The sequence below is a fragment of the Hakea prostrata genome, chromosome 5 (assembly GCF_041222555.1).
Source record: "Hakea prostrata isolate BN-2017 chromosome 5, UWA_Hpros_2, whole genome shotgun sequence".
Lineage (NCBI taxonomy): Eukaryota > Viridiplantae > Streptophyta > Magnoliopsida > Proteales > Proteaceae > Hakea > Hakea prostrata.
The window spans coordinates 48,621,009-48,633,512 of NC_142604.1; the positions used below are offsets into that span (position 1 = coordinate 48,621,009).

Genomic DNA, 12,504 nt, shown 5'->3' on the forward strand with positions numbered 1-12,504 from the left:
GAATTGTTAGGCACTTCTCACAAGTTTTTATATAAAAAACTTGAGAGTAATTTGGGTAGTTTACGGTAGAATATTAGTTGGGTAGGAAAAATTATCACCAAATTTAGGATTTATTAATTATTTTCAAAAATAGGATCCATTTAAGTTTAAAAAAAAAAAAAAAATTTAAATCTGACCATCTGGAAAAATTTTCCATTGAAATATTGTATATGGCCAAATCTTGTCACTCATTAGACACTCATTGAAAGAACCTCACTAAGGAGAGGAACCAAATGTAGGGACTTGTGACTAGGAATGTAAATAGACCGGATTCGGATCAGATAGTGGTATATCCATATCCGCATCCTATTATATTCGGACGGATTCGGATAATATCCTATCGGTTTCTGGACGGATTTTGTCGGATTCGGATGATAATCGGATAGTTATTTTCTTAAGTAGATTCTTCTAAATGGGCATGAATATAGATTGAATACAAGTTTTTGACTACGTATTTACATCTTTACCTTTTTATTTGTGAGGGCTAGGTTTGAAATTTAATAATTTAACAACTTTGGTAGTTGTTTTAATAGAAAATCTAGAAAAATAGTCACATGTCATAGGTAAAATTTATAAAAATAAGAATAATAATTCTAAATAAGTAACTTAATCGGATAATTTTATCGAACGGATAATAATCGGTAAGAAAGGCGTATACCATATCTACATCTTATTAATAATCGGACGGATTCGGATACTCCTAAACGAATGTGGATGCGAATTCGGAAGCGGATTTCGATTATCCATTTACACCCCTACTGGTATAATAAGCTGTTACTGTAGATCCTTGCCATGATCAAATTGTAGATGCTAGACTAATGAGAAGAATGGTACTCTTCGTGTTCGTGTAGGATGTATGAGCTCGTGATCACTTTTGGGCTAAATCTTGCAATGGTGAGAGGTTTCTCAGAAGCATTGGTTTGGCATCCTCATCAGGATTCATATGAATGGACTGGTATACGGTAGACCGCCTAGGCAATGCCATATGGCGAAGCAATGTGTTGTAGAAATGAGAATGTGAAGATGGATGTAAGGCAAAATCAAAGAGAAAATGAGGAACAGATGTACTAGATTTGTTTGAGAGTTCTTTCTTAATGAGAAGCTTTGAACATGTCATCTAAGGTGGTTTCCCAATATGCAATGAAGGTTTACATAAGACCCAATTAAGGAGTGAAACCCAATTACATGTATGGTTAGGATCCATTTGTATACTTGGTGGAATCTGGTATATCCTAACCAAACCTTTTGCGTGGGCTCGCCATGCACTTGTATGGTCTGGAGAGGTTTACTTGTCTTATAGTTTAGCTACTTTATTTGTCTTTGGTTCATTGCTTGTTGCTTTGTTTGGTTTAATAATACCGCTTATCTTAGTGAGTTTTACGGGCCAAAAGCTTATCAAGCTCAAGCATTTACTTTTTTAGTTAGAGACCAACATCTTGGGGCTAACGTGGGATCCACTCAAGGACCTACAGCTTTAGGTAAATATCTAATGCGTTCCCCAACCAGAGATGTCATTTTGGAGGAGAAACTATGCGCTTTTGACATCTCTGTGCTCCCTAGTTGGAACTTCTAAAGGTGAGGGGAAGAAAAGGTGGAGTGATTTGAGTTCAATTGAATAACCTAAAAAATCTAGCGGCTCGTGAAGATTGACATGAATATTAAAGTCTAGTTTTGTTTGTTTTGCTTGTTTGTGGTTTTTATATATATGTATATACTTTAGATCTGAAAAGATCAGTCTATGGCACCTCAACAACGAGTTCAGGAAAATTTTACGTATAATTTAATTATATCATTTGAGAGAGTTGAACCTATGACCTCTTCATTAAAATGTATTGATCATCTTCAATCGAGCAACCTCTTGATGGTATCTAAGACTTGTGTCAGAACTTCAAATAAAGCCTACTCCTGAGCGATGATCTATTTTAAAGACACCATTTATATGGAGGTTTTCTTGATTTTCTGGGCTATTCTCTTCCCACTAACTTTTCTCATTTCTAGTTACCAAAAAAAAAAAAAACTCATTTCCAACTTCTGGTTATCTCATTTAATTTAAATTTTCATTCCTCTAGTTCTTATTTTCTTTTGTTTGTAATTTGTATCTCCATTTTTTCATATAAGCTTTTCAACCCCATTTAGTTGGGATAAAGCTCAATTGTCATCGCATTTGATTCCAAAGATATAAAAGTATGCAAAATTAAAATGTCTTTAAAAAAATTGGAAAATTTTTCATTGAATTAGAATAATATATCTCTCCACCCATAAACAAATAAAAAAGGAAATGGTGGAGGACATTCTAGAAGTACACAAGTAAAACCCCCTATTCAACAGGGTTTTTTTTTTCTTCTTTTTTTCTTTGAGAAAAACCTCCTACAGGCGGTTTCTTGCCTCTCCACCGATAAGGTGTTAATTGGTCGGTCTATCAAGTTAGTAAATGACATCCATCTTCAGCACCTTGTCTCAAGCCCCGATCCTTCACATCTCTAGGGATGCGAATGGTACTGTTCACTGGATGTAAAAAATGCCTTGATTCCAACATGCGTACCGGGAGTCCAACTACACTGCTGATTGGATCACAAAGAGACTGACTTCTTTGGAGGAACCTTCGCGATTCTTTTTGGATCCACCCCAAGAGTTGAAGGAGATCCTATAGGCGGATAAGATTTGTATGCTTGAGTAGTTTTCTTTTTCAGGGTTGCTAAACCCTGTTTATTTGTTATAAAAAAAAATGCCTTGATTTGAGATTTCTTTGGTATTCTTCCCAGATCGTCCTCCTAATCTAGAGGTGGTCTTGCACGTGGACCTTGCCAAGGTACGCAATACCGAAAAAATTCGGCAATATTTCGCCAAAATTCGACATTATCTCGCCATTTTATAGCCAAACTCGACGATGTCTCACTTAATATCTCTGAAAAGAGAGATCAAATTGATGGGTAAAACAACCGCTGCAACTCTGAACGAACCAGCAACACCGTTATTTGGTGATTTAGGACTTCCTGCTGAAGTAGTAGCGATCGAAGGAGATGGTGCAGAGGGCAAAGTTGGAGACTCGGAAGATGGAGGAGGTGATGGTGGAGATGAAACCGGTGAAGAAATTGGAGATGGAGTAGATGCCGGTGGAGGAGTCGACTTAGGAGAAGGAACGGCAGTCAAAGTAGTCACTGGTGCTGTAGTAGGTGAAACAGTTGGTGCTTTCACCAACACCGGCGCTGTGTTAGGTGCGGCTCCTAGAGCCTGTGCAAAGGCGGATACCACCACCATAGCCAAAACCATCTACACTACAGATCTTGAAAACGCCGTTGATGGATGGTTTACTTTCTCTTTTTCTCCTTCAGATCTGAAGCAAGTCAAGCAACAAACACGAAACTCGCCAATATTTTGGCGAAATTTTATCATATTGCTGGTTTGTTGGGTAGCAAACTAGCGATATCCAATGAACTTTCGCACACAAGAAGAAAAAAAAACCTATTCCTTTACTCATGCTTCTTTTAGCTTTTATCTCTCTCAAGTTCTAAACAACTTGGATGGGAAAAAAATTATGTATGGAAAATCTTCTCGACTTCCTTTTGGATTCCAATGGCTTAATTCACTATTAAAAGAAATGGCTTCATTCACTTGCATGTTGAATTCATTCTTGGCAATTTTATTTTTTTGGAAACCTATTTAACCCCTATGGAGCCCATGTCCAGAAAGTACTTTAATTGGATTGGACAAACACCAAATCATGTGATTCCATTCGACTGGGCCCACATGTTTCACCAAACCATTTGAGTGCTACGCCACAACCTGCTTTTTGACTTGGAGAGCTCCGGCGGCCAATAGATACTAGTGGAAAGATTATATTCCAATTTACGATTTGATTCCGACGAACAGAGCAGAGTCAAACAAGTAGTGTTGCAGAAATTCACTTCCACACAGAATAAATTCCAGAATCTCATCTTGGAAATACCAGATCAACTAAAACTAAATTTCACTTCACAAAACTAATCATCCAATAGTTAAATGGATTAATGATCATAAGAAATAATGGAGGAGCAACAACAACATCATCTCTGTCTCATCATAAATCGTTACTCGCTAGTGGGCCAATGGAATGTTACAGTTGAGATATTTTTCTAGTTTGTTTTGTTTTGTTTCTTTTGGAATTTTTTTTCTGGGTTTTTGAAATTGAGAAAGAACAAAAATTCTTACATACAAAATCTAAATTATTACATACAGATTATATTTTCATTGTTCTATTAGTCTATTTACCAATATTCTGAATTTCAATCTCTCTTTTTTCACTTCAATCGAACAGTGAAGAAGAAGAAAATGGAGAGAGAATTTCAAATTTGAAAAGAAAGAAGAATATCAAAAGGGAAAAACATCAGTTCCACCAAAATCGTCAGAATTCGTGATGGAATCATCTGGCCACGAGTCTCTGAGAAGCTTCAACAGCATCTGTGCCTTGCGTTTGGCTCGTTCCGTGCAATCGCTTTGAACCAGTAACAAAAGCTGCGTCACAACTCCGGCGGCCACCGCATCTCTCTGCAACTGTTCTGAAGCCGAGCAGAGTGACAACAACGCACCTGCTGCGTATTCCGTCGCTCTGTCGGATATCTTCAGTATGATTTTCACCAGAATCGGAACAGTCAGCGCGTGTGAAGCAAACGCCGCGCAACCTGCCGGAATCCGGCAGAGCAACTCCACCGTCGCTAGGGCTCGCTCTGCATCACATTTCTCAAATTCGGCTAACCGGTCGATGAGTGCTTCGACGGCTCCGGCCGAAACCGCCTTGATTCGATTCTGCTTCACCAAACACAAAGCGAACAACGCCTTTATTCCAACCTTTAACGCTCTTGGATATGCCAATGGATGTTTCAAGATTGTCGTTATTCCTACAAGCACGCCTTCGGTGTTTCCAATTAAGATTCGATTCTCCACCGCCTGGGTCCCTGTCACCACCATCTCGATCAGTGCCGCCGCATTGACTCGGACTTCGATGGAGGAATTGGAAAGGAGAGAAGCCAGGAATGAGATCCGTTCCGGCTGTAAAGCAATCGATTCGCACTCAGCCTCGGCGAGCGGCAGCATAACGAGAAGCGCGAGAGATTCGTAGGTAAGTTCGTCGGACTCGTTGGAGAAAACAACAGAAATGAGAAGATCAAGCGCATTAATAGCAGCGATGACAGATCGATTCTTGTCCGAGTCACGAGCGAAGCCTCTGAGGCGGCGGAGAGCGGAGAGACGGGAATGGCAAGGAACAGAATTGGAAGAGGCCTGAGCTAAGAGTGTTCGAACTAAGGCTGGATCAGCAGGTTGTTTTGGTGTTGGGATGCGTTCGACGCCGAGAGAGCGATTAGCGACACACCAATCTTGGATGAGGCGGCGGAGTGTGTGGTTAGGGATGAGAGTGAAATCCATGAGAGGAGATCGAGTGACCGGACAGGTGGTGTTGCCGGTGGCGATCCATGATTCTATGCTTGATCGATCGTAAGTTTGGCCGGTGCTAACAGTGACGGGATCACACATCAGCTCTAAGGAGATTGGACACCTAAAATGGTAAGGGATCTGAATCCCTAAATCCAGTGGTTCCAAACTCCCCGGCATTCTCTTCCACTTCGCTATCTTTCCTCACCTGCAAGTTCCTCCCCCTCTCTCTCTCTCTCTCTCTCTCTCTCTCTCTCTCTCCCCTTCACAGATCTGATGTTCTTGTCGGTGTTCTTCCTCTAAAACCGAAACGACATTCTAAAAACAACTTTTACAATCTCTTCTGAATCTCTCTGCAAATTCTCTCTCTTCTCTCTCTCTGTGCAAAGACACACTTACACACAAAACACTTGAGCTGTCTCAGCTCCTTTATATACGCAAGAATCGGGAACATACTAAAACAGCGAAGCACTGCTACTCTATCTGTCTCCACACGTGTGTCCACTAATTTCAAACCTAGAAGCTAGAACTGGGTTCGACTCTGGTCAAACTAATTCTGTTCTACCTGGGGGGCCCACTTGTATCATAAATTCATATGTATACATATCTTCCTAAAATCTTACTCCCGTTACGTCACCCGAAATTAATTGCTGTTCAGTTGGCAACTTGCACAGCTGCACTTGAATTCTTGATTGGGCCATTGTGGGGTTTAGTAGAGAATGAGGAAATTTTTACTGTGGGTGGGGTGGCAGTCAAAGGTCAAAGTGGATATATAATGGGTAGGAATATGTGGGGTCCGTAAGCTTTCATTATTTGGGTTGACGCATGATCGCTTGAGATGGACGATTCGTGGTGACTTTTCCATTTTTGTATTCAGTGGGGTCGACGTTTTGGGTGTAGCAGCCAGGTCAGATCAGATCTCATCTCATCCTGGAGGAGAAGAGTATCTTTGTGGAATTTGTATCCTCTACTTCATGTTGCTCTATACAACTATACTCCCACACACACAGAAGAGTATGTTTGTGGTAACCTATGTACTATTTAAAATAAAAACTCACGCTTTGTCGGCCTACATCTGACCTTTCTTACAAATTACAATTCATTGTCTCTGAATACGAAAAAGTATTTGAATATTAGAGCAACGTAGTAGGAACTCGGATCAAAATAAGACACATCAGTAATCTAATTACACTTACGAATTCTAGAATACAAGACATACCAAACCTAACATGTGCTGCTTGCCTGCCAACAAGAATGTGGTTGAGGACCGCACGTAAGGTGGCTCGGACGAACCGACCTAGGAAGGAAAGGGTGCCAATACGTATACACGGGCAATACTGGTGAAAAAGGATGAGCTGTGATGTCGACGTGTCGTGTAGTGGTGTCCACAAAAATATATTGAGAGATGTATATAAACCCACGCGTGCGGTCTTGTAGAGACAGAGAGCGCCACGAACCACGCCCTAAAGTCCAATTTGTCTCCAGTCAACCGGGCAAGATTGCCGAGCTAGCCTGCACCTTTGGTTCCCCCATACACGTGCTCAATCTCCCTCTCGCACGTGTTTCCAGCTAAGCCATTTTTGACCACCTCGTGCTCCGCGTTCTCAATTCCGTTCCCTCCAATGCTATCACCTTCTCAAATTTCTCTAATCTCTGATTTTAAGATTGATCCAACGATCAACACTAATCCACCAATTACCACAACGAATACGTCGTAACATAATATCATAATTTCATTTTCCATGCAAATATGAAAACGTGCCCTTCTTTTTCCTCATTTTATTTTTTCGATAATACTAAAGCATGGATAAGTGAGAAGGCATTACTGTCAAATGGATAAATAATTAAAATGATTCTACTCCCAACATATTCCAAGAGCATATGCATGGAATACTCAATTGATCTTATCCACTTTACTGCATTTGCTAAATGTTTCTTAAATTTGACACCGGGTGATGGCCTCCTAACATCCTTTTCTCTTCTTCTTGGAATCTTACCTGGCTGGTCTCTTCTCTGTCGCTCTATTTTGTAAATCTGACCTATCATAACACGAAAAAATGGTAAAAGACTATACAAAGAAACCAAAAAAGTGTTCTTTTCTGTAAATTATTACTACTTTTTCTTACAGATTTGCTATGTATTGTTTCACTAGTACATATGAATAAGAGCGTAAGTGTAAAGGAGACAAGCTTCGTTGGCTTCCGACTCAACCTACTACCATATATCTCGTATCAATCCTACTTTCATATCCACATGGTAATTTATGCCGGCTTAGCACCTTTAATCTTGAAGATTGCTGACTTTTCTTCAGTCTAATTTATATAATGAATGCTTTTGAATTTAATATTAAATTTAATTGAATCTACTTTCCCACACGTAGATTAGGTTAAGTAGGTAGAAATTATTAAAACAAAATTAAACGAAAAAAATAACTTTTTGGTTAAAAAACTTGCAAGTGTTCTTTTGATCTAGAACAAATGACAAACTATGAGTTGTACAAGCAAAGGCAATTTCTAGTTAATTTAAAAGAAAGAATTAAAAAATGGTAGGGTGTGTTGGTTAGTTGTTAGGGTATAAAGGAGCCAATCTAAGTAGGCCTCGGGGGGTTTGAGAGGAGTTGATTAAATGGAGAGAATGTGGTCCAGATGCTCCAATAGGTGAGGTCTATGTTGGAGCTCTAAGCTCGATGTGAATTAGGGATGTACACGTGTTGGCTTTTGATTGAGTCGAGGCATGTTACCATGTGTGGCATCGATTTGGGATAAAAATCTAGAGAAAAGTTCCACGCAAAGTTAGCGAGCGTGTGTTCTTCGATGACATTGGTGGTCATTAAAGGTGTTGTAATTTCCGTGAACAAAGGATCGTCAATCATTGTTTAATTGGAAAGAAGATAACCACTGAGTCAACTGGTGTTGTTAATCGGACGATTCGTTATGATTTTCCTTATCCGGTTTCAGAATTTGGTTTCATCAATTTGGACCGGTTTGGTTTCGGCCCAATTGAATGCCCTATAGGGACAACTATTGTATGAGATGGTGGTAATTGCCAAGTTATTCAACCGTTGATGGTTGTTGGATGAGATTATACCAAATCCGGTCTGACTGTCGGTTCACATTTCAGAAGGATAGACCATCGGTTTGGGGTATGTACTTGAGATCCAGTATAGTGCCATCTGACACATGCATGTTAGAGAGTTGGACTTGCACGGGCCCCCACCTACTTCCATGGCGCAAGCGCACATATAACCCACCCAAATTGTTTACCGGGGGCCGAAAAAAACCCGCACGGGGGGGGGGGGGGGAGGGGGGGGGGGGCCCCACTGGCACGTGAGCCAAACTATCCATATCGCATCTTTCTACTTCACTAGGCCATGTCCTACGTGGCCAATGGATTATAGAACTTTCCCCTATTGATTGGGACACAATGAAAGAATCGCCTCTTGGCCTAATTGGGGGTATAAATACTTCCATTCCATGCATCATCGAGGTCCTCTCTTCGATAATTTCTAAGCCCTTTTCCTAATATCTGTCACGTCCTTTAAGCTTTGAATCTTTAAGCCTTGCAACTAGGGTTGGCATTGATTCTTGATCTGACTTGGGCATTGAGATTCCTCGATCCATAGTGGTCAAGCCACTTTAAACTCTATATTTGTTTTCATAGCAGGCTAATAAGATACCTTTGCCCCTTCTTTTAGTCATTTGAACCTCTTTTCAGTGTGGCATATCAATACTCATTCCCTTCCCCTAATTTGGAAAAAAAAACTTTACAAGATAAAGACAATAGATAGAAAAGTCATTGTGACCTCTATGTTGAATCTAGACTCTACCCATGAAGGTTTGCTAGAACCGCAATGATAATTCTCATTCAAACTTACTTATGGCCTAATCCAAGTGGCTATAGGGTCAGTTGGACCCATAGGACCATGGTTACCCTATTCAACACTCAACACTGATAGAAATTAATATTGATACCAATACCATTGACAAAGCCTCCTTCATGATCATTCTTTTTTCTTTGGTGTGTCCGTCGTAGTCATTCAAATAGAAGGCCAAGCCAAAAGAAGACCCTTAATATTGATTGAAAACCTAAAAAAGACATCTACTGGTTTCTTTGATGACCACAAATGTACCCATCGATCACCTAACATTAGTGCTAACCTAACCCCCCCACCTATGTGGTCTGCCTCTGATTTCATGTAATCCTCATATTTCACTAAACCCAAACGGCCACACAATACTCTTTGTAAGCTTGTGAACCTCTAGTGGTATGGAAGATCTCCATCCATACATGGGATGAGTGGTATGCAATGTATAAGTACCAAATCTTCTTGCTTTCATAAAATCCATAGCTGCATTTTGCTTGAATCCAAAAATTTTAAATGGGTTTGAGCCTTGAGATAATTAAACCTGAAAATTTGGGTTGTGATTGCTAACCGAAGCAACCGAATTTCAAGTTAGGATGAATGTACGTGCTTCTCGCACAGTGGTGGCAGCCTCTTATCTAAAGGTAGTAAGACCAAGAAAATCTCGAGGTTCAGACTTCAATCTCTTTACACAATCGCCCTTCCCGTTACTCGGGCCCATGGGCATAAAAGTCCTTGTGACTGGTTTGATAACCAAAAAAAGAAGGAACCCACTGTTGGAACTTAAGGCCCAGGCCTGGGCTTCTTTTGGATTCATGTTGGGTGCAGCCCACTTTATTCATTTGTTTTAAGGACCAAAAAATTGTATCTTGGCCCATCCTCATGGTTGGGCTAGGCGGACCCTAATTGTATAGGAAGGTTAAAAAGAGATGTAGGACCCAAATCCATAACCATGAGGGTGAGTGAAAGAGATGCATCAGCGAAGGTTGTTATGATTTCTCTGAGTGGATCACTAAGTAGGGAATGGATAAAATTGGTGGATGAAGGAGATGATGGGTTTACATTCCATTATAGTCTCCTTTGTGCTTTCATAAGCAAAAGGCATGATTGGAAATATATATCATATAAGTATAGATTAATAGTTGGTTGATATATAAGTTATCAACCTATGGGTAACCTCACAATAATTATAAAGTGAATGTATTATTCTACCTAAAAGAGTAAGGTTGAAGTCTAAAGATTCATCATTTTATCATATGAAGTAGCAGTAGTGGAAGATGAAATTGTCATTATTCAACTGGTAACAAACTAACAACAATTTGACCCCAACTCCAAAGGGTCTAATCCTAGGGGTTTGATCAATTGGTAAGAGTCAATATTTTGTAAGTAAGTTAAAGAATTCAAATCTCATTAGGTCGGGGTTCTGTCGTGTATATAAATTAGAGTTTTCTTCATGGTGCCCACTTAAGTTGAGCCAAAATTATTGACTTCATACATTTGTCATTTGGCAAAATATCAAGTTACCCACTATTAGTTTTTGATCATTTTTTTATCGTTAACTTTTCAAACTTTAATTGTGAATGGACAACAATACCCTTCACACTTGTAAATTATCAAAATGCCCTCTCACTCATTATGTACCCAACCCTTAGCTTCTTCTTGTACCTCACCTTACCGGAAACTACCCACCAACGCCTGAAACCACCACCTCCCCCTCCTCCTGCCGGCAACCACCGCCCCACCTTCCCTCTACCGGAAACATAAAGAAACCATAAACTAGAGTGTCCACCGCATTAACCTAGTTTCACAAGGTCCACTTTTCCGGCTTATTCATGGCATACATGTTGAGATAGAAATTGTGAGATTCAACACCCATTGAACCACCATCCCCACCACCACCTTCGAGGACCTTAATTCGAGGAATCAAATGTTACGAAAATTTTGGTAATTTCCAAAAATAAAGAAGATATATTGTAGGGTTTGTGAGGGAGTGGTTGGAAGGAGAAAGGAGAGCTTGAGATGGTGAAAAGGCTGACTAGGGTTCAGCCTCAAGGCATGAGATGGGACTCAAATTTTAGGGCTTGTTTGGTTACATGAATCTAGGGATTTCAAATCTATGGATTTATGGTTCAAAAACTTAACTATTTGGTTAGCCTCAAATCTGTCGAAGTTCGTAGAGTTCCGTCGGATTACTCCTCGTGAATCTACAAATTTCAACCATTTTATATTAAGGGTGGAATCTATGGAATCAAATAACCAAACAAGCCCTAGGGATTGATTGTATGCCTCCATCTGGTCTCCTGATTTCATTGTATTTCCTTCCCAAAGGAGCCTCTAGGTTTCTACCCGTTTTCTAAGAGCTCATGTTTCTTGATTTTGAAAACATGCCTTTTTATTTCAACTAGGGCAGTGGAGAACAAAGACATCATTTATCACGATGAAACCCTTGCATCTGGGAATCTATATGAGATCTGATTTTATTACTCGATTAATCCCCAAAATGAGGTTTGCGGTAAGGTTTGGGGAAAAAAATTGGATGAACTCACTCCTGTCGTTTGTATGATTTTGTATTGTTTATTCAGTCACTAAAAAAACACATTGGCGATGGTTTGACGTCGGAAAACAAATGTCGCCATTTTGGCGACCACGCCACACACAGGGCACGGAAAAACACTTGGAAAAAAAATCACCGGGGGCCCCGATGTTGTGGTCGAGCCTCTGCTCCCCCAGGGAGAAGATCCGGATTCGACGAATTCCTACAGTCCCCGCTAAGGTCGCCGAAATTCCACAACGGTTATTTGGTTCTTACTAGGAAAATGGTTTCGGCTACGGTTTCCTAAAACCGTAACCGAAAATGTTTTTTTTATTGCATTTTTAACGACGGTTCAAAATATAACCGTCGCCAAAAATACCTTCTTCTTTTTATTTTTTTATTTATGAAAATCATCATCCTAATCCAAAAAAAAGACATACACCTAAAATGACAAATAACGTTTAAAATTATCAAAATCCTAGTTAGTGTTTCTTTTTGTTTCCAGCAGGGGAAGGTGGGGCGGTGGTTTCCGGTAAGGGCAGAGGGGGTAGTGCCGTGGTGGTTTCTAGCCTTCGTGGATAGTTTGACTACTAGTTTCAGTAAGGTGAGGTATAAGAAGAACATCTAAGGATTGCGTACATAGTGAGTGAGAGGGCATTTTTAT

At 40.1% G+C, this 12,504-nt stretch overlaps 1 protein-coding gene across 1 annotated transcript; it reads right to left on the reverse strand.

Annotated features, from left to right (window-relative positions):
- Positions 1-3,810: 3,810 nt before the first annotated feature.
- LOC149016293 (U-box domain-containing protein 26-like) lies at positions 3,811-5,901 on the reverse strand. The gene has a single exon (XM_089155692.1). It carries the CDS (start codon positions 5,623-5,625, stop codon positions 4,387-4,389), a length of 1,239 nt encoding a protein of 412 aa, XP_089011818.1. The 5' UTR covers positions 5,626-5,901; the 3' UTR covers positions 3,811-4,386.
- Between the last annotated feature and the right edge of the window lie 6,603 nt (positions 5,902-12,504).